Source organism: Leucoraja erinacea, chromosome 1, assembly GCF_028641065.1.
Source record: "Leucoraja erinacea ecotype New England chromosome 1, Leri_hhj_1, whole genome shotgun sequence".
Taxonomy (NCBI): domain Eukaryota; kingdom Metazoa; phylum Chordata; class Chondrichthyes; order Rajiformes; family Rajidae; genus Leucoraja; species Leucoraja erinaceus.
Genome location: NC_073377.1, coordinates 82,715,760 through 82,738,972, shown reverse-complemented (window position 1 = coordinate 82,738,972; position 23,213 = coordinate 82,715,760). Strand labels below are relative to the sequence as shown.

The 23,213-nt window shown below is 42.7% G+C and overlaps 1 protein-coding gene across 2 annotated transcripts in view; it reads left to right on the top strand.

Annotated features, from left to right (window-relative positions):
- Window positions 1-1,475: 1,475 nt before the first annotated feature.
- Window positions 1,476-23,213, top strand: part of tbc1d19 (TBC1 domain family, member 19) — a 116,828-nt gene continuing 95,090 nt past the window's right edge. The window contains exons 1-3 of one of the 2 annotated variants that reach the window (XM_055637905.1): window positions 1,476-1,771; window positions 6,636-6,708; window positions 18,703-18,748. In XM_055637905.1, the coding sequence (XP_055493880.1) occupies window positions 1,643-1,771; window positions 6,636-6,708; window positions 18,703-18,748 (248 nt within the window). In that variant the 5' untranslated portion in view covers window positions 1,476-1,642. Of the gene's footprint in view, window positions 1,772-6,635; window positions 6,709-18,702; window positions 18,764-23,213 lie in introns of both variants that reach the window. The other variant, XM_055637913.1, reaches the window with a different exon arrangement.

Genomic DNA, 23,213 nt, shown 5'->3' with positions numbered 1-23,213 from the left:
GACGGGTGGTTGTCGGGTGACGGGTGGTTGCTGTGAGACGGATGGGTGTTTGGTGGTTGCCGGGTGACGGGTGGTTGCTGTGTGATGGGTGACGGGTGGTTGCTGGGTGACGGGTGGTTGCTGTGAGACGGACGGGTGTTGGGTGGTTGCTGGGTGACAGGTGGTTGCCAGGTGATGGTGTTGGGTGTTGGGTGGTTGCCGGGTGACGTGTTGGATGGTTGCTGGGTGACAGGTGGTTGCCGGGTGACGGTTGCTGGGTGATTGGTGGTTGTCGGGTGACGGGTGGTTGCCGGGGGTGACGGGTGGTTGGTGGGTGATGGGTGGTTGCTGTGGTTGCTGTGAGACGGACGGGTTTTGGGTGGTTGCTGGGTGACAGGCGGTTGCCGGGTGACGGGTGGTTGCCAGGTGACTTTGGTTGCTGTGTGACGGGGTGTTAAGTGGTTGCTGGGTGACAGGTGGTTTGCCGGGTGACGGGTGTTGGGTAGTTGCCAGGTGACGGGTGGTTGCTGTGTGACAGGTGTTGGGTGTTGGGGTGGTTGCCGGGTGACGTGTGTTGGGTGTTGCCGGGTGACGTGTGTTGGGTGGTTGCCGGGTGACGGTTGCTGGGGTGACGGGTGGTTGCCGGGTGACAGGTGGTTGCCGGGTGACGGGTGGTTGCTGTGAGATGGACGGGTGTGTTGGGTGGTTGCTGGGTGACAGGTGGTTGCCGGGTGACGGGTGGTTGCTGTGTGACGGGTGGGGTGGTTGCTGTGTGACGGGTGACGGGTGGTTGCCGGGTGACGGGTGGTTGTTGTGTGACGGGTGTTGGGTAGTTGCCAGGTGACGGGTGGTTGCTGTGAGACGGACGGGGTTGGTTGGTGGTTGCCGGGTGACGAGTGGTTGCTGCTGTGTGACAGGTGTTGGGTGTTGGGTGGTTGCCGGGTGACGTGTGTTTGGGTGGTTGCCGGGTGACGGGTGGTTGCTGTGAGATGGACGGGTGTTGTTGGTGACGGGTGGTTGCTGTGTGACGGGTGACAGGTGGTTGCCGGGTGACGGTGTGGTGCTGTGATGGACGGGCTGGTGTTGGGTGGTTGCCGGGTGACGGGTGGTTGCCGGGTGACGGGTGACAGGTGGTTGCTGGGTGACAGGTGGTTGCCGGGTAACGGGTGGTTGCTGTGAGACGGACTGGTGTTGGGTGGTTGCTGGGGTGACGGGTGGTTGCCGGGTGACGGGTGGTTGCTGTGTGACGGGTGACGGGTGGTTGCCGGGTGACGGGTGGTTGCCGGGTGACGGGTGGGTTGTTGTGTGTGACGGGTGACAGGTGGTTGCCGGGTGACGGGTGGTTGCTGTGAGACGGGCTGGTGTTGGGTGGTTGCTGGGTGGCGGGTGGTTGCCGGGTGACGGGTGGTTGCCGGGTGACGGGTGACAGGTGGTTGCTGGGTGACAGGTGGTTGCCGGGTGACGGGTGGTTGCTGTGAGACGGACTGGTGTTGGGTGGTTGCCTGGCGGATGACGGCGCACGGTGGTTGCCGGACGATTGATCGGGTGGCTGCCTGGCGGTTCGGCCGGCGGGCGTATTGGGCTGGGCCGGGCGGGCCGAGTGGGCCGGGCCAGGCCGGGCTGGGCTGCGCCTGCTCGGCTGCACCGGCGCCTGGTGCGGAGGATGGAGCCGGAATCGGAGCTGGAAGAGGACTCTGAGCTAGATCCGCGGCAGCTGTCGCTCACCATCGCCTGCATCGTGCAGCGGCTGCGGGGGTCGCAGCTGCACTCGGAGCTGGAGCGGGAGGCCAGGGTGAGTGAGTCCAAGCCGGTGCTGGGAGAGGCAGGAGCGGGTATTCAGCAGGGAGAGGTTCGCTGTTGACGGGGCTCTTGCAGGCCCGGCTGCACCGGGATCTGTCTGAGCTCTGATGGGGAGATCAAATATGCCGACCCCGCGGGCAAATGGATGGGAGGGATGTAGGTCCCTGTTTTCTAGTCTTGCATTGATGCTTTGGTCAAGTCCTCCGGTACCCAACGATGCAATGCGCCATGACACGTCCTCCTGCACCAGATGCCTTCTCATTCAAGCCTAGGGGAATGACGTGTTTACTTCGTATAAATTAAGTAGCTGAATGTTGCAGTCTTTCCTTGTTTATTGAAAACTGGAAAACATAGCCTTCGATAGTTGGGGACCCATAAGACATAGGAACAGAATCAGGCCATTCGGGCTCATTGAGTTTGAGTCTGCTCCGCCGTAACATCATGGCTGATTTATTTGCCCCTCTCAACCCCATTCTCCAGCCTTTTGCCCGTTACCTTTGATGCCTTTACTAATTAAGAACATATCAATCTGCACTTTAAAAATAACCAAATGACTTGTCCTCCACTGCCATCTGTGGCAATGAATTCTGCAGATTCATCACCTTTGGCTAAAGAAATTTCTCATATTAATTCTAAAGGTACATCTTTTTATTCTGATGCTGTGCCCTCAGGCCCTAGACTCTCCCACTACTGGAAGCATCCTCCCCACATTCACTCTATCTAGGCTGATCATTATTCGGTAGGTTTCAATGAGATTGCCCTCGTCCTTCTAAACTCCAGTGAGTACAGCCCCAGAGACATCAAACGGTTCTCATACATTAACCCATTCACCAAGGAGATAATTCTTGTAAACCTCCTCTGGACCCTCACGCACACCAGCACATCCTTCTTCAGATATGGGCTCCAAATATACTCTCAATATTCTAAATGTGGCCTGATGAGCACCATATAAAACCTCAGCCTCTTGCCCATGTTATAAAATCATAGATTATACAGTATATAACAGGCCTTTTGGCCCAATTCGTTTGTGGTGATCAAGTTGCCTAACTGAGTAGTCCCACCTGACTGTGCCTGGCCTGTATCCCTCCAAAGCATTCCTTACCATATACCTGTCTAAATGTCTTTTAGATGTTGTCATTATACCCAATTCTACAATTTGCTTTATCAGCTCACTCCATATAAACACCATATTCTGTATGAAAAGGCTCTCCATAAGGTTTTTTTTTCTCACCTTAATCCTCTGCCCCCCTAGTTTTAGATTCTCCTACTCTGTGGAAACAACTGCAACTATACTGTGTGTGAGCTTGACATCACGTTTGGCATAGACAATGTGGGGAAAAGGGCCTGTTCCAGTGCTGTATTGTTCTGTTCTATTCCACCTTATCTATATCCCTCTGGCTTTTATATATCTATATGGTCGCTCTTCCGACATTCCAGGAAAAAAAATGTTCAAGTCTATCCATCCAAGTCTAACTGAAACCCTCCAGACCTGGTAACATCCTCAGATCTCTTTTGCACCCATTACATTTTAATGACACCCTTCCTATAGCAGTGCCACAATAACTGTACAAACTTTCTCAATCCAGTGTTAATTGATCCTTTTTTCAACAGCATGGCCCTTGCAATAAGGAACTGCAGAAACTGGTTTACAAAAAAAAGACCCAAAACTGCTAGCTAGAGTAATTCAGCGGGTCATGCAGCATTCCTGGTGAATATGAATAGGTGACGTTTCAGGTCTGAAGAAGGGTACTGACCCAAAATGTCACCTATCCATGTTCTCCAAGGACACTGCCTAACCCAATACTCCATCACTTTGTGTCTTATTTTTAACCACACATGGTACTGGGGGTTCAGTATTGATGTGGATAGAGAACTGGCTGGCAAACAGGAAGCAAAGAGTAGGAGTAAACGGGTCCTTTTCACAATGGCAGGCAGTGACTAGTGGGGTACCCCAAGGCACAGTACTGGGACCCCAGCTATTTACAATATATATTAATGATCTGGATGAGGGAATTGAAGGCAATATCTCCAAGTTTGCGGATGACACTAAGCTGGGGGGCAGTGTTAGCTGTGAGGAGGATGCTATGAGACTGCAAGGTGACTTTGATAGGCTGGGTGAGTGGGCAAATGTTTGGCAGATGCAGTATAATGTGGATAAATGTGAGGTTATCCATTTTGGTGGCAAAAACAGGAAAGCAGACTATTATCTAAATGGTGGCCGATTGGGAAAGGGGGAGATGCAGCGAGACCTGGGTGTCATGGTACACCAGTCATTGAAGGTAGGCATGCAGGTGCAGCAGGCAGTAAAGAAAGCGAATGGTATGTTAGCTTTCATTGCAAAAGGATTTGAGTATAGGAGCAGAGAGGTTCTACTGCAGTTGTACAGGGTCTTGGTGAGACCACACCTGGAGTATTGCGTACAGTTTTGGTCTCCAAATCTGAGGAAGGACATTATTGCCATAGAGGGAGTGCAGAGACGGTTCACCAGACTGATTCCTGGGATGTCAGGACTGTCTTATGAAGAAAGACTGGATAGACTTGGTTTATACTCTCTAGAATTTAGAAGATTGAGAGGGGATCTTATAGAAACTTACAAAATTCTTAAGGGGTTGGACAGGCTAGATGCAGGAAGATTGTTCCCGATGTTAGGGAAGTCCAGGACAAGGGGTCACAGCTTAAGGATAAAGGGGAAATCCTTTAAAACCGAGATGAGAAGAACTTTTTTCACACAGAGAGTGGGTGAATCTCTGGAATTCTCTGCCACAGAGGGGTAGTTGAGGCCAGTTCATTGGCTATATTTAAGAGGGAGTTAGATGTGGCCCTTGTGGCTAAGGGGTTCAGGGGGTATGGAGAGAAGGCAGGTACGGGATACTGAGTTGGATGATCAGCCATGATCATATTGAATGGCGGTGCAGGCTCGAAGGGCCGAATGGCCTACTCCTGCACCTAATTTCTATGTTTCTATGTTTCTATGTACTATATTTTCCATGCCAAAAAAAGTGAATGGTAAAGCCATTGATTGTCAAGTATAGGTTTTTAGACTCTGTCTTGTTGGACAGAGCCATTATTTGGCACCTGCATTACCTGAATGTTACTTGCTATGTATCAGTTCATGCCTGAATGTTGTTCAGGTCTTGCTACTTGCAGAAGTGGATTGTTTAATTTTCTGAAGATTTGGAAGTAGAATTGAACATTGTACAATCAACACTAGCATCCCCACTTCTAACTTTACAATTGAAGAAAAGTTATTGATGAAGCAGCTGAAGACAGTTAGGTCCAGAACACTGTTCTGCAGAAGCGACTCCTGTCGTGATTAAACTAGGCTCCAATCACGACAACCACATGTCTTTGCATGAGTTATGAGTACTTTTCCTTTATGCCCATTGATTTTGTTTTCCATATGGTTCTTTGATTCCACACTCTGTCATTCTCGTTTACTTTAATGTAAAGGACAATAACTTTCACCCCATTTCTGGAATTGGTTCACATATGGACCAAAGGTATGTTGAGGACTGGATTTAGGTAACTTAGTGAAATGCAAAATGTGTATCAGTAATTTATTGATGAGTAAATGCCATCTGTTACAGTGCCCTACATAATGTTTGGGACAGACCCATCATTTATTTATTTGCCTATGTACTCCACAATTTGAGATTTGTAATTAAAAAAAAACACGTGTGGTTAAAGTGCACAATATCAGATTTTATTAAAGGCCATTTTTATACATTTTGGTTTCACCATGTAGAAATTACTGCTAGCTCACTTTTCTTCATTGATGATACAACTGCTGATGGGAGTAGTATAATGAATTCTGAAGTGTATAGACACATCCTATCTGCTCAAGATCAAACAAATGCCTCAAAACATTGTCCGGCAATACATTCTACAGCAAGACAAAGATCCCAAACATACTGCTAAAACAACAAAGGTTTTTCAGTTAAAAAATTGTCAATTCTTGAGTGGCCAAGTCAATCACCCGATCTGAACCCAATTGAGCATTTGTTTTATATGTGGAAGAGAAAACTGAAGGGTAATAGCCCCCAAAACAAGCATCAGCTAAAGATGCCTGTAATACAGGCCTGGCAGAGCATTAGAACAAGGAGATTGTGGTACAATAATATAAAATATTATTTAGGCCACAACTGGAGTACTCTGTGCAGTTTCTGATCGCTTTATTCTAGGATGCAGAGGATGTTCACCAGGATATTGTCTGACTGGATAGGGTGAGTTTATTTTATTTGGCGTGGGGAAGACTGAGGGAGGACCTGATGGAGAGATATAAAAGTATGAGAGGCATATGAAGAGTAGTTAGTAAAAAGTCATTACACTACAGCAATTATGTCTATAACCAAAGGCAGAAACAACTGTATATTGTTTACTTGAAAGGGGCATGAGAACATCAGAGCATAAACTATCTTCACCTCCAAGCTGATGATGTGATTTATCTCCTTAGCTAACCATCAACCTCAATGCCATTTTCTCATGTTATCTCCATATCTCTCGATTCCCTAACATCCAGAAATCTATCACTTTGTTTTAAACTCAATGACTCAAATCTTCATAGTCCTCTGAGATAGAAAAGTCTAACACTTCACTCTGAATGCAGCAAAATCTCCTAATTTCATTTGCAAATGATCGGTAAACATTTACTTTGAGAATAACCCATAGTTCTAGACATCTTTGTGTCTCATTTTCATATTTACATTTTCTTAATCCATAGGGTTTGTCATCTATTTGTACCCTCATGTATCTCGTGTCTGGATCTGGATCTGGGTGTAATACACTGAAAAGCTCTAGATAGAGCATCACAGCACTATGTGAAAAGTCTTTACACTCTTTTTATGTCTTGCTTGCAGACAAGTCTACATAAAACAGAAGTTCGTCTTGAATCTTTGAAGGAGGATCTGAAGGAATTCTTGCGAAAATCGGGTAAAGAAAAATATACCTTGCAAATTGAATTTCTTTATGAAGTCTTGTCTGTTATTTAACAAATGATAAAAGAAAACATACTATAAAGGAAATGTGCTTCTTGGTCCTAACAATGAATACTGTGCTACATTTTATTCTCTGGTTTAAAAGTGCAAATCTGAGTAAATTCTAGTTCATTTTTGTACCTTGTCATTTTGGAGTCTCATATTGTACTTATTTAATCATACTATTTTAACGTAAATGGTAACTCTATTGAGGAGGAATGATGCAGCATTTCCACAGTCAAAGATAGAGAATAGACAATAGGTGCAGGAGTAGCCAATTCGGCCGTTCGATCCAGCACCGCCATTCAATGTGATCATGGTTGATCATCCACAATCAGTACCCTGTTCCTGCCTTCACCCCAAGAGCCCTATCTAGCTCTCTCTTGAAAGTATCCAGAGAACCGGCCTCCATCACCCTCTGAGGTAGAGAATTCCACAGACTCGCAACACTCTTTGTGAAAAAGTGTTTCCTCATCTCCGTTCTAAATGGCTTACCCCTTATTCTTAAACTGTGGCCCCTGTTTCTGGATTCCCCCACCATTGGGAACATGCTTCTTGCCTCTAGTGTGTCCAAACCCTTAATAATCTTATATGTTTAAATAAGATAACCTCTCATCCTTCTAAATTCCAGAGTATACAAGCCCAGCCGCTCCATTCTCTCAGCATATGACAGTCCTGCCATCCCGGGTATTAATCTTGTTAACCTACGCTGCACTTCCTCAATCGCAAGAATGTCCTTCCTCAAATTTGAAAGGATGGAAAGCTGTGTACATTTTTGTAAATAATACAGTTTGACTTAGAAACATAACTTTAACTTAAAGAAAATGGTGATGTAATTAGCATTACTGAGAGCTTTGAATGAAATTTTAAATGCCGTTTTTGATCAGAGCAATAAAAAGATTTAAATGAATCCAAACATAATGATTAATTAAAAAAAAAAAAAAAATCACAAACTTGAATTTATCTTTTCGGTCAAGTATGATAACCCCCTCCTCAATCCATCCATCCATTTCCATCCATCTCCTTGCATACAGGGATTGTGTTACGTATTGGAGATAAAGGTGGGGGCAGCGGCATTAATTCACCTCATCTCAGGATATTTGTCCTGTGCTTCTGGGCTTGTTAGATACAAATTGCCGAAGTAACTCAGCGGAACAGGCAGCATCTCTGCATAGAAAAAATGGGTGTCGTTTTGGGTCGAGACCCTTCTTCAGACCGGGGAGAGGGAGACAAGGAAAATGTAGACTAGATCATTGTTAGCTAGAAGAAGGTGACAACATAGCACAGAGAAAATTTAATTAGGGGACAGTCAGACTGGTCAGAGAACTAGGAAGGGGGAGGGATGGAGAGAGAGGGAAAGCACGGATTCATTGAAGTTAGTCAAGATTCATATTGCTGGGGTATAAGCTGCCCAAGCGAAATATGAGATGATGTTCCTCAAATTTGTGCTGGGCCTCACTCTTTGAAGGTGGAGGAGGCTCAGGCCAGAAAGGTCAGTATGGGAATGGGAGTTAAATTGTTTAGCAACCGGGAGATCAGGTAGGTTTAGGCAGACTGAGCGGAGATGTTCAGCGAAATGATCGGCGAGCCTGTGTTTGGTCTCGCTGATATATAGAAGTTCAAGCTGGAACAGCGGATACAGTAGATGAGGTTGGAGGAGTTGCAAGTGAACCTCTGCCTCACCTGAAAAAAGTGTCAGGGTCCTTGGATGTAGCAGAGGGAGCATGTTTCGGGACAGGTGTTGCATCTCCTGTGGTTGCAGGGGAAAATAAGCACGCAACACAACTGGTTAACACACAACATAAAGGTTTTCACTGAACCTCGGTACAAGTAACAATAAACAAAACAAAAAAATACCTGTGTAGTGGGTGGTTTGGGTGGGGAGGGATGAGTTAACCAGGAGGGTGCGGAGGGAACGGAATGGTCTTTGCGGAAAGCAGAAAGGGATGAAGATGGGAAGATGTGGCTAGTGCAGTACAGTGGAGTACATCAATGGCAGTGCAGTGGAGTACATCAATGGCAGTGCAGTGGAGTCTGTGAAAAGCACCAAGTTCCTGGGAGTGCACATCACAGATGATCAGACATGGTCCACCAACACCATCTCCCTAGTCAAGAAGGCACAGCAACGCCTCCACTTCCTTCGACGGATGAGGAGAGCTGACCTCCCCCCTTCTGCCCTCACAACTTTTTACAGGGGTGCCATTGAGAGCATTGTTACCAGCAGTCTCTCAGTCTGGTATGGCAGTTGCTCTGCTGCTGACCAGAAGGCCCTACAGAGAGTGGTGAGGACAGCGGAGAAGATCACCAGATCACCCCAACCAGCAATCCAGGACCTATACCCATCTCGCTGTCGCAAGAGAGCAAGCAATATCATCAAAGACACCACCCACCCAGCACACAAACTGTTCACCCTCCTACCTTCCGGTAAGCGCTACCGCAGCATGCGGAGCAAAACCACCAGATTCAAAAACAGCTTTTTTTCCTCAGGCCATCAGACTACTCAACACACTTAAGAAAATTCCATGAACAGTACCCAAACAAAGACAAACAAACTGTGAAAATAACTTTGGCTCAATGTCTCCAGTACGAAATTTGCACTTTTTCTATATTGCACCTTTCATTGTTGCACCCTTTTTAAAATACCTCAAAGTTTTTGCTACATTTTGGCACACTGTGAATATTTTAATATTTTAAATAATGTAATGTCTATTGTCTATTTTTATTGGTATGTTGTCTGTCTGTATTTTTAATATTACTTGCACATTTGGAGTATAGGAAAACGTAATTGCATCCTCTGTGTAACTACTGTTGCATAATTGAATTGACAATAAAGTTTACTTTGAACTTTGAACTAGTGGTGGGATCCCATTGGAGGTGGAAGAAAATGTCGGAAGATTATGTATTGTATGTGACGGCTGATGGGGTGAAAGGTTAGGACTAGGGGGAGCTAAAGGGCTTGGTGCTGAATCCAGCTGCAGACTGGGAGTTGGAATATAGTAGGCGAGATTGGAAGAAGTGCAAGCAAATCCCTTTTTCAAGTGGACTGAGAGAGTGGGTCCCTGGATGGTGGAAAGAAAGAGGTGCAAGGGTAGGTGCACCTCTTTTGGTTGCAGGATAATGTACCATGGGTCGGGGTAGTTGCGATTGGGGATGGAAGAGTGAGTGGTTCCTAAATGCAGTAGGGGAGGAGAGGGGAAGATGTGACGTTGAATGTGAAGGATTGTGATGGAAGGAGAGTTCAGGTGAATTCTATCTTCTGTCTTCGTCATGGAAGTGTTGTAAAAGTTGGCTGAACATAAAGTAGGTAAATTACTAACACCACATGGATATATCCAAGATTTAGAAAGAAGTATGGGAGAAAATTGTGGGGGTTCTGACCATCTTCTTCCAATGTTATTTTCTTGTTCGGAAAATTTAAAAAAATAGAAGAAGCCCAATGACTACAGGCCAGTCAGTTTAACTTGCTGGTGGGAAGGCTTTCGAAATATTAATGTAGGACAGGATTAATACTCACCTGGAGGAAAGCTAGACTGAATTTTTAAGGGCAAATTTTGTTTAACCAAATTAATTGCCTTTTTTGACAAAGTAACGGATACAGTTAAAGGTAATGCAATTTATGTGGTGTACATCAACTTCCAGAAGCATTTTGGTGCCATGTAAAAGACTTATTGACAAAGTTGAAGTGTTAATCCTGCCTAAATTGGAGAGGCTAGGACTTCAAAATGGGGTAAAAGCTTCAGGGCTGCTGGGAGATTTGGTCAATTTGGAATTGCTCTCTGCAGAGCTGGGACAAGCTGCGAAGAGGTGCCAGTGTGTATGGAGCTTAGATACAATTTGCAAGTAAAGAATGAGAACATCTGCCAGCCCTGTCAATTAGGTGCAAAATGCATAGAATGGATTGGATGGCTGCAAACCAGACATACACCTTGTAAATAATTGTAAATAATGTTGCAGAGTTTGACTTTGCCGAGTGTTGATTAGATGAGGTATTGAGCCTTGTCTGGGTTTCCTGTAGATCAGGGTAAATGTTTCTAAGTTGGCTTCTTAACGAAGTCTGTTTTGAATACAATGTATTAAGCTGTTGTAGATAGATAGATAGCCTTTTATTATCATTCAGAAATCTGAACGAAATTGCAGCAGTCATACATATAATACCATACAATAAAACAACAATAAACACACATTAACATCCACCACAGTGAGTCCACCCAGCATCTCCTCACTGTGATGGAGGCAAAAGTCTTAGGTCGCAGTCTCTTCCCTCCTCTTCTCCCTCTGCGCTGGGGCGATACCTGCGCTGGGGCGATTGTATTATTGGGTTTGAGAAATGTCTGTTATAAATGGGGTTAATCAATAACTGTAATTGGGTTATTAAGAGACCACCCCCATGTGGTTTGGCCCCTCGAGGTCCCGGGACAAAAAAGTCCGCTACCACGAGATTCTGTGTCGATCTTCTGGGAGAGCGCTTGGGACTGCGTGAACTTCTGGAGTGTCTCTGTCTGAGCGAGGCCTAGAGGGCTTGAACAGGCAGATACGAGGATCGAACCCGCGGTGGGATAGGTACAGTAGTTGAACTGTAATGCGCTTTTGTTAAAATAAAATGTAGTTGTTTCAAGTGCTTGATTCAGAGTTTTTACTGAAACTAGACTGGGGGGAAGCTTAGAAATGAGCAATTTACAGAAGCACATGGCATAAATGAATATTAATAGCAGCATATGAAGTTGGCAAAGTAACTGACAACAGAGGTTGGTGGGTGAATGATTATTTCTCAGACTGTATGAAAGTGAAAACTGACCTTCGCCAGGTATTCATGTTAGAGTTATTGTTTTTTACCTATGATAATGACATAGACGAAGGTGAAAACTGCAATTTTTTAATTTGCAGATGGTCTATTTTGTGAATTGTGAAGAGGAAAGTGATAGATTGTAGATGGATAGAAACAGGTCAGAGGAACAAGCAGATCAATGCAGATGACGTTTAATATGGGGAATGCATTTTGGTGGACAGAATGAGGTGAGGCAATATGGAACAGATGACACCATTCTAAAAGGGGTTCAGGAAGAGAAGGAACAACGCTCAAATCACTTGAAGTGGCAATCAGGTTGCGAATAAAAAGCAGTTAAAAAGGTAGTCTGTGCAGAGAAATTATGCTGAACCTTTATTAAACATTCAGTGCTCTCCATAATGTGTGGGACAAAGACCCATCATTTATTTATTTGCCTCTGTACTCCACAATTTGAGATTTGTAATAGAAAAAAACACTTGTGGTTAAAGTGCACGTTGTCAGATTTGAATAAATGCCATTTTTATATATTTTGGTTTCACCATGTAGAAATTACAGCAGTGTTTATACCAAGTCCCCCCATTTCAGAGCACCGTAATGTTTGGGACACAGCAATGTCATGTAAATGAAAGTGGTCATGTTTAGTATTTTGTTGCATATCCTTTGCATGCAATGACTATTTGAATCGTGGACATCACCTGTTACTGGGTGTCTTCTTTGGTGATGCTCTGCCAGGCCTGTATTGCAGCCATCATTAACTTATGCTTGTTTTGGGGGTTAGTACCCTTCAGTTTTCTTTTCAGTATATAAACTGCATGCTCAATTGGGTTCAGATCAGGTGATTGACTTTGCCACTCAAGAATTGATCATTTTTTAGCTTTGAAAAACTCCTTTGTTGCTTTAGCAGTATGTTTGGGATCGTTGTCTTGCTGTAGAATGAACTGCCGGCCAATGAGTTTTGAGGTATTTGTTTGAACTTGAGCAGATAGGATACACTTCAGAATTCATTATGCTACTACCATCAGCAGTTGTATCATCAATGAAAACAAGTGAGCCAGTACCTTCAGCAGCCATACATGCCCAGGCTATAACACTCCAACCACTATTTCACAGATGAGGTGGTATGCTTTGGATCATGGGCAGTTCTTTCTCTCCTCCATACCTTGCTCTTGCCATCACTCTGATATACGTTAATCTTCGTCTCATCTGCCCACAAGATCTTTTTCCAGAACTGTGGTTGCTCTTTTAAGTACTTCTTGGCAAACTAACCTGGCCATCCTATTTTTGCAGCTAACCAGTGGTTTGCATCTTGCAGTGTAGTCTCTGTATTTCTGTTCATGAAGTCTTCACCGGACAGTGGTCATTGATAAATCCACATTTGTCTCCTGGAGATTGTTTCCGATCTGTCGGACAGGTGTCTGGGGAATTTTCTTTATTATAGAGAGAATTCTTCTGTTATCAACTGTGGAGGTTTTCCTTGGCCTGCCAGTCTCTTTGCGATTAGTAAGCTCACCAGTGCTTTCTTTGTTCTTATGATGTTGCAAACAGTTGATTTTTGGTAAGCCTAAAGGGCCTGTCCCACTGCGGGGACCTAATTTGCGAGTTTAGAAGAGTTTGCGCTCGACTCAAACTCGCAGCATGGTCAACACGTGGTCCTAGGAGGTCTATGTAACTCTCCTTCATGCTCAAGAGGAGTATGTGCATACTCAAGGCCTCAGTTTGCTCGAGGAGTATATTTTAGCATGCTGAAAATTGTCTGTGAGTAAAAATTGTTCGGCATGGAAACAAATGATATTTTTTTTACTCGTAGGTTTAGTCGAAGTAGGTCGTAGTAGGTCGGCATGTTATTCGCAGGTAATCGAAGGCAATCGAAGGTAGTCGAAGGTAATCGAAGGTAGTCGAAAGTAGTCGTAGATAGTGTTAGTATAGTTGAAGGTAGTCGAAGGTGGTCTACTCTCCACTATTCGGTGTCCAATTTTTCAGAAGCTAGTCGAAGCTAGTCTTCAACATAGTCGAAGGAGATCGAAGGAGGTCTTCTACATTGTCGAAGGAGGTCTTCAACATATTCGTAGAAGGTTCTCTACATAGTCGAAGGAGGTCGTAGGAGGTGTTCTACTTCGGCGATATAACAAGACCATGACACTTTTTAAAACTCTCCTAAACTCTTCTAAACTCACAAATTAGGTCCCCGCAGTGGGACAGGCCCTTAAAAAGGTTTGGCTGATGTCTCTAACAGTTTTATTCTTGTTTCTCAGTCTCATAATGGCTTCCTTGACTTTCATTGGCACATCTTTGGTCCTCATGTTGATAAACAGCAATAAAAGTTTCCAAATGTGATAGAAAGACTGGAGGTAACATTAGGTACTGAGAGCTCTCTTATACCTGCATTAAGGAGGCAATTAAACACACCTGAGCAATTACAAGAGTAATTGAAGCCTGTGAAGCCATGTGTCCCTGAACATTATGGTGCCCTGAAATGGGAGAACTATGTATAAACACAGCTGTAATTTCTACATGGTGAAACCAAAATGTATAAAAATTACCTTTAATAAAATCTGACAATGTGCACTTTAACCACAATAATCAATAATGTTTTATTATTCATGTTTAATGTTTTATGTGTCATTCCTAACTGCCACTGTATGTCATGTTGTCACTTGCGGGTGGAGCACCAAGGCAAATTCCTTGTATTTGAATACTTGACCAATAGTAGAGTAGTAGAGCTTATAGGACTTGATGCTTCAATCCCTGTAGTATATCGGCACTCTTGCTATTTGCAGTGGGATTGGAGTTGTGAAAGGTGGGGTAGGTACGTCATCAGGGTCATCAGGTGGGCACCCTCCTTCTTTGACGTTTGATTGATAGGCCCACAACGTCTCCAGAGGGCTCAACGGTGATACCTGGCATCCCAGTTACACCCCCCCTCAATTCCATACCCTCCTGACTTCATCTTGCAGCCCAATTGTTATCTTTCCTTTTGATCCAAAGCCAATTGCTGCTTTTTGCTGCAGAATTTGATAATGACTTGATTGCTTGTTGGAGGGAGCGACACCTCACCCCCATTTTATTTAATAGCCTGGTCGTGGATGTAACAACAAATCCCCTGCATCCCACTTCGACAGCGAAAATCTTGGTCTTCCAGCCATTCTGGGCAGCTTCAGTTACCAGTTCAGAGTACTTGGTCTTTTTCCTCTCATAAGCTTCTTCAACACCATCTTCCCATGGAACTGTCATTTCCACAACGTATGCCAACTTGGTTATTGTGGACCACCGGACCATGTCTGGCCAGAGTGTTGTAGCCACAATGTCTGGAGGAAACACAAGCTTTTTCTTTGTCCAATTTCTTGCTTGCATCCTTTGATGTGATCTGGTGCTCTGGAGGTTGGCCTGCTGGTGCAAATGTTGTGAAGTGGCCATTTCCTGCCAAAGTTTGTGGGGAAGCAGTTGTGATCTTCCAGGATTGATACCAGCTGTCTGAGAACTTGATTATGCCACCAAGCGTAACACCTTTGGGCGAGGCTCATAGAGCATCCTGTTTAAATGTGCCTTAGTGATGCAGGTGCTTGGCAAAGGGAGCAAGCGGGCCTTCTCCGAACCACTGCTTCAGGTTCTGGGGTGATGGTAGAACATCATAAGTGGCTCCGATGACAAAACTTAGCCGAGATCCTTCCATTTGCCAGATGTAATGCCAGCTGAGTTTCTTCTTTTCCAGGCTCTCCCAGTTAGTCCATTGGCCCTGCTTGGCCATTGAGACGGCCTTGGCGTGTCGCTCATCCTCCTCCTGTATTCTCACCTCCTCCACCACGATCCGTCTCTTCTGCACTGATGTGACTTGTGCCATTGAGGAGCTTTTTGGATGAGCCCGAGCCCGGCTCTCCCGTGTTGGACTTGGCCAACCACATCCCGGAAATGAAGAGCAGACTTAGCACTCTGAACGGCTTCAGGTGGGGTCCACTTCCTCCCTGTTGCCACGCGGGGGGCTGCTGTTCGTATAACAGTATCTTCAGATTCAGTGAGGGTCGTGACCAACCTTGCTTTGGTGCATTTGAATTCTTCCACAAGTGCTGCAATGGGTAATTCCAATTTGCCACTCCCGTACTGTCTGACAGCACTTAAGCATCGTGGACGTCCAAGCCACTGTTTCACATTTGTGCTGATCATTCTTTCCAGCTTTTCCACTTTGTTGATGGGGATTTCCTTTATGCTTTATCTGATGGGATAAATTTCAGACTTGATTTTTTAAATATCAACATTTTGCAACATTGCTACCATATGACGCTGGTACGTTTAAGGCATCCCAAGAAGCCTGCTATGCCAGCCTTTTGGATTGACGTATCAATTAAATTATTAATGGATTTTATTAAAGGCCATTTTTATACATTTTGGTTTCACCATGTAGAATTTACAGCAGTGTTTATACATAGTCCCCCCAAAATGTATAAAAATTACCTTTATTAAAATCTGACAATGTTCACTTTAATCACGTGATTTTGTCTATTACAAATCTTAAATTGTGGAGTACAGAGGCAAATAAATAAATGATGGGTCTTTGTCCCAAAAATTATGGAGGGCACTGTTGTCGGTATGTTCACTGATGATTGCACAATGATCAGTTCCATTGCAACCCCTGAGAAAATGAAATGGTCCATGCTCACATGCAGCAATGCTCAAACAACAAACCTACCATTGGTATTACCATTGTTGAAGATCTTGTCATTAATATCCATCATTGACCAGAAACTTAACAGGACCAGCCACTTAAATACAATGACTGTGAGAACTGGTATAATTATGACACTTAAAACATGTTTGGACATTCACATGGATAGAAAATGTTTGGAGCGATATGGATCAGGCACAAGCAAGTGGAACTAAAGATGGGCTGAAAGGTCTGTTTCCGTACTCTATATCTCTGACAGCAGCACGTTAAAGTTGGATATTCTGTTGCAAGTGACACTCAAAGCCTTTCAATCATTTACTGGGCAGAAGAATTCTCTCCATTTCTTACAGCAATGCTCAAGAATTTTGATACCTATATGATGTGGCTCTAGGCAAAGCAACCTTTATGACATGGCTAATATGTATTCTCTGCACTGCTGTTCCAATGGGATGTGATATGTGCCATAAAGCTGCAATTATGCATGGCAGCATTTCTAATGGCACCTTCCCCCTGCTGTCATCAAGAAGGACAAGAGGCTGCTAGCTCCCACAAAACGGAATTAAAAAACCTGTAGTGAAAACCCTATAATATATAGTGGTATATGAATTTGGAAACAATTAAAAAATACTTTAAAATTGGATAATTTATCACTCTTTCTTCCTATTGTAAATAACCCTTCATTTAAACCCTCTGTGCTGGATAAAGGTTTTACACAATGGAAAAATTATGGAATTAAAAAGGTGGGACATCTTTATAGGAAAGGCATTTTTCTTTCATTTCAGGAGTTACAACAGAATTATGGACTACATTCAAATAACCATTTTAAATATCTACAATTTAGAGATTATGTTAAATCACATACACAAGATTATAGAACTAGAGAGCGAGAAACATTGATGAATGTTTGAATAAACATCCTAATACAGATAAATTAATATCTCACATTTATAATACTCTTTTAGATAGTGAGGTCCCGTCGACGGAATTATATAGACAAGCATGGGAAAATGAATTAGACCAACCTATAATGAAAGATATTTGGGACGAAAGTCTACAACATATACATCAATGCTCGTTAAATGCCAGACATTCTTTAATACAATTTAAAGTATTACATAGGCTGCATTACTCTAAAACAAAATTAAATAGAAGTTTCCCACATATCTCTCCAATCTGTGATAAATGTCAATACTCAGAGGCTAATTTCTCATATTTTTGTAAATTGTATAAAAATCAAAAATTTCTGGACGGATATTTTTAGAATAATTTCTGAAGTTGTTAATACGCAATTGGATCCTGACTCAAAACTAATAATATTAGGGATATCAGAACAAAGCCTAAAACTTACAACAAGCCAAAGAAACTTCCTTGATTATAGTATAATAACTGGGAAAAAATCAATCTGTTGGAAAAATCCAACAACCCCCACAATTAAAATGTGGATTATGGAGATGTCGGAGACCTTACATTTGGAAAGAACTAGACTTGTCTTAATTGGCAAACAAGAATTATTTGCTAGAATATGGTCTCCATTTATTGATTTTTTTAAAGGGTAAATTGGTCCGGCGCGGAAGCCTGACTGAAGCTTGAACCCAGGATTAGATGAATAGTTATGTTTTATAATCTACGGACCTATCTCCAAAGTTGTATTATTGATAATTTATTCTATTCTTTTTTATCGTGTTTTTTTTTTTCTTCTTTCTTCCTATCTATAAAAAAAAATAAACAAAATAGAAGATAGAGTTAATATGCAATTGATAAATGAGGACCCCTATTACTTTGATAGTTGTAATCCCATATATTAACAATATGTAATTGATATTAAAAATGTGTTTTGATTATGATATGTATATGCTTCTAATAAAAATATTTTTAAAAAAAAGTAAAAACAAAACAAAAAAACCCCCCAACAAAATGACAAGAGGAGCAGGCATGTAGCAACAGCACCACCTTTAGGTGCCCTCCGCCCCCCCAAGTATCACGTCATTTCAAGTCCTACTACTTCCTGATATTTATGTTCCTCCTGATCTCCAATTTCCCACCTTCATTTTCATCAAAGTGGCTGACTGCCTCCCCACTGCTTACCCCTTGGACATCTGATGGACTCTGGCTCTGAATTTCCTCATCATTTGGGTAAGGGCAAGAAATGCTGGACTTTCCATCAATACTCGCAACCCACATATAGAAATAGCTTTTGTCTTGCATTAACATTCCTTCCCTTGACACAGAATGTTGTGACAGGTCTCACCTTGGAAAAGTTGAATCAACTTTAGAACCTGTGTAACCGTAAAATTTGGGTTTGGCAATGACAATCATCTTTTACATCCATAAATCAGTTTCAAAATGTTGGTTCTTTATGTTTAAACTTTGATTTCTAAATATCAGAATCACCCTCCTTTTTGGTACTGGATTTTGTTCTGTGTAATTTTAGTAGAATAGAGGTAAAAAGGGAAAATTGCAGTATTCTTAAATGCAGTTTCATCAACACATTTTGCTTTTTTTTGCAGGTTGGGAAAAGAAGCTACAGAACGCTGTCTATCGTGAGCTCAATGTGTAGGTTTTAAAGATGTGCGTTTCTATAATGTGCTCTGGAGCTTTTCACTTGTTAGCATCCTTATTTGTATGTTTTACACTTTTTTAAGTTTTGCTTGAACACTTTTTTAGTTTAGAGTTTGATTTTCCTTTTGCATTGCAGAATTGTCCTCCATGGTTAAAAGAGTAGATGTGAATCTTTCCTACATTTACAAAAAATCTTTTGTGTTGAGTATTGTGAAACACATAAAACATTTTTTGTTTTCATCCTCCCTTTCAGAGAAGCAACTGATTTTTTTTAAAATTCCACATTGCACCTCCGCAAAATGTTTGAGATCTGGAATTCAACTAATGGGAAATTGAATCTATTTGATTTCCAGTCCTCCCCAGCTTATATCAAGGTTCTGTTCCTGAGAACTGTTGTTACTCGAAAGTTTGCAAGTCAGAAATGCAGCCTCCTGGCAATATCTATCTATCTATATATTACTAAAACTCTCATCTTGTTTGTTTCTATGTCTGTCTGTCTGGTCTTGAAATTACACCAAAACGGTACATAATAGCGCTACAATTGGACCATCTTACCCACCATTGTCCTGTGGTGTGTTGTTTCATGTGTTGTTCAGATTGATGGTATATTTTTCAAGTTATTCACATTTTAAGCTTTACAAAACCCCACTTTGATAAAATTCAATTGCATCTGCACTAACAGTTAGCAGCTTATGACATCACAATGGGATCCCAAATCTCATTTACATAAAAGATTGCTTCTTTCAAAAAAATTCCATTACAATGTTATCAAAGACAGGACTCCCAGTGCAATGAGGGATTTGTTACATTGTTGTGGGAGGGAAAGAGGAGAGGATTGTTGTTTAATGTTATTTAAACATTGTGTTTAGGAGGAGGAGAGGGGAAAGAAGATGGGGAGGGAATGCTGGGGATGAGGGGAAATGAGCCGCACCTGCGCAGTTGGGGGCTACAGGTGAGTGGTGGAATATTGCGTTGGGGGAACACGTTGCTTTGGGGGAATGGGTGAGCGGTGGAAAATTGCATTGGGGGAACGGGGCCCAATGAGTCCCCCTTGGACTTGTATATATATTACTAAAACTCTCATCTTGTTTGTTTCCATAACTGTCTGTGTTTCGTCCGTCTGATCCTGAAATTACGCCAAAACGGTACATGATAGCATTACAATTTGTGGACCACCTTACTCACCGTTGTCCTGTGGTGTGTTTTGTCAAGTTTTATTCAGATTGATGGTATATTTTACAAGATATTCACATTTTAATCTTCATAAAACCCCACTTTGAAAAAAAATATTTAATCTGCACTGGCAGTTAGCAGCATATGGCGTCACAATGGGATCTAATTTACATAAACTGCCCATCAGCAGTATTCCACCCCACAATGACATCACAATAGGATCTCATTTGCATTAAAAAAAATGTAGTTTTAGAAAACACAGCAGCATTCCATTCAGATTGATGTTATATTTTACGTTATTCACAATTTAAACTTAAAAAAAATAACTTAAAAAAAAAAAATCAAACTTTTCATTTTAAAACTTGCCTTGTCTATTTCAATGTTACCAAATGACAGAACACCCAGTGCAATGAGAGATTTGTTACATTGTTGTAGGGCGATAGGGAGGGAATGGGGGAGGGGAGACAGGACTCCCAGTGCAATGAAAAATTTGTTACATTGTTGTAAGGAGAGGGAGAGAGTGGGGGAGGGGAGGAGGAGACAATTTATTTAAGCATTGTGTTTAGTGGGGGAGTGGGATGGGGAGAGGTGAGGAGTGGAGGAGCAGGAAGATAGAGGGAGAGGAGGGGGTAGGGAGGGAAAAGGGGTTATGGAGGGAGTGAATGAGGGTAGGGGAAAGGGGAGGGAAGGGGAGGGGAGGAGAGTGGAAAGAAGAGGGAGGGTGAAGAGGAGGGAGTGCTGGAGATGAGGGGAAATGAGCCTCGCCTGCGCAGTTGCGGGCTATGGGTGAGTGGTGGAGTATTGCGTTGGGGGAATGGGTGAGTGGTGGAATATTGCGTTGGGGGAACGGGTGAGTGGTGGAATATTGCGTGGTGGGAACAGGGCCCAATGGGTCCCACTTAGTCTAGTATTTAATAAAACCATGCCACCAAGGGCAACATGCAGTTAAAATAGGGTGTTGAACTCAACTATTCAGATATTGTTGCAAAACTGAATTCCTGCACAGCAGAAGATACCTGCATTCCCACAGCAGCTTGCAAATTAATCATGTTAGTCTACCACGAAGCTCATTCGTATTTATGGGCTGTACATAAGTTAGCAACCTAGGGAGGACCTATAATGGTATATTATGGTATTTTATAATATACCTATTATGGTATATTATGGTGTATTATGATATTATAAAGTATCAATTCTGGATAAAGCATTCTAAATATGTAATAGGAATACAGTCTAAACCTTATCATATGCACATGACGGTGTTCCTGTTAGTGCAATTTAGAAGATACAACATTGAGCTTCAGAATCTATATGCTTAATGACTGTGCCTGTGCTGTGATGAGAATGTTCTGCAGGTATTTCACAATAATTTGGAGTTTCTGGTTAGTTTGTCTAAGAGCAAAACATGTTGGAGATACCAGGAGATCAAGCACCAACTGTGGAGAGAAAAACAAGAGTGAAATGTTTCAGGTCAATGACCTTTCATCATAACAGGGAAAAATTGAAAGGTACAGAGAAGCAGGTTGGGTGAGAAAAGAGCAAAATAAATATCTGATAGTGTAGAGATCACCAGAGACTGGATGCCCCAAGTAGTAGAGATTTCACGTTAGTACGTTGAAGGCTTGTTAATTTTAAATATCATTGCAAGGGAAACATAAATGGGAGGAGATGAAGTAAAGTGCAGAAGAGGAGAAAAATGGGAATTCTGAAAATGCCAAGCATATTGGGGGGGGGAGGGTGGAAGAAGAAAACAGGGATAATATTAAAGATTCGTAGACTTTCATCAGAATAGCATGTTCTTATATAGAATAGAAGGCTTGTTAACTGAAATTGTTGAATTTATTATTAAGATTTGAGGACTACTTTGCCTTGTTGGAAGACAGGCTGGTAGAAGTCATTGAGACAAATGTTTATTTATCATTTATGTTTTATTTTCCTTGTTTTGCCTGTGTGCCTTTGGTTTGGAAATGCTAAAGCTGTGTTGCCTTTGGTTTGGAAATTCTAAAGTTGCCTTGCCTAATTAAAGTTGCCTTGCCTAATTAAAGTTGCCTTGCCAAATTAAAGTTGCCTTGCCTAATTAAAGTTGCCTTGCCTAATTAAAGTTGCCTTGCCTAATTAAAGTTGCCTTGCCTAATTAAAGTTGCCTTGCATAATTAAAGTTGCCTTGCCTAAATAAAGTTGCCTTGCCTAATTAATGTTGCCTTGCCAAATTAAAGTTGCCTTGCCTAATTAAAGTTGCCTTGCCCAATTAAAGTTGCTTGCCCAATTAAAGTTGCCTTGCCTAATTAAAGTTGCCTTGCCTAATTAAAGTTGCCTTGCCTAATTAACGTTGCCTTGCCTAATTAAAGTTGCCGTGCCTAATTAAAGTTGCCTTGCCTAATTAAAGTTGCCTTGCCTTCTATGTAATGAAAAGTCTAATCTTGATGACTTCTTGTTTGCGCTTTATATTGATTTTAGAAAAAACGCTACCACGTACGGTGGTGATTTTTAGCCATCTTACTCAGTCCCCCTCATCAGGTGCCAAGGATGTTTCCCATCGTTGAAAAATAAAAGAGTTATTCGTTTTTAAAAAATGTTGAGATTCTCTCTCCTATCAATCATGCCACGAAGGCCATGCTCCTTCTGGTGGGAGGAGGGAGGAGAGACTCTAAAACCCAGAAGTGTGGGCGTGGTTCAGTCTCTGCAAGACGGAGGAGGGAGAGGTCACGACTCACTGTCTTTAGTGGCCTTGCACTCTGCTTGAAATGGTATTTCAAGGAATAGCCGTGTCAACTGCCAGCCCACCAGCCGTGAGTGAGTGCGCTGCCAGCACCAAAGGCTTGAGTGACTGAGCTGCCAGCCCAAGAATCCATTCGGCCCACAATGTCCAAACTAGCCCTCTGGAAATCAGTTCCTTCAGTCCACAACACCAATACTAGCGCTCCAGAAAGCCCCCCGCTCCCACTGGCCACCAATATTGGAATTGGTGGAGAGGTGAAATATTGCGTTGGGGTACCAGCCCTCCCTTATGATGCTAGGACCCAACTTAGTCTAGTATATTACTAAAACTCTCATCTTGTCTGCGTGCGTGCGATTCATGCCCTGAATTACGTCCAAATTGTACATGATAGCGCTACAATTTTTGGACCACTGTACTCACCATTGTCCAGTGGTGTGGTGTATTTAGTTTTGTTTAGATTGATGGTAAATTTTACGTTATTCACTTTTAAAACTTTAAAAAGTTTACTTTTCACTTAACTTCTCAGTGTCAAAAATCCAAATCCTTGCTGGCCCTGCCCGCAACACT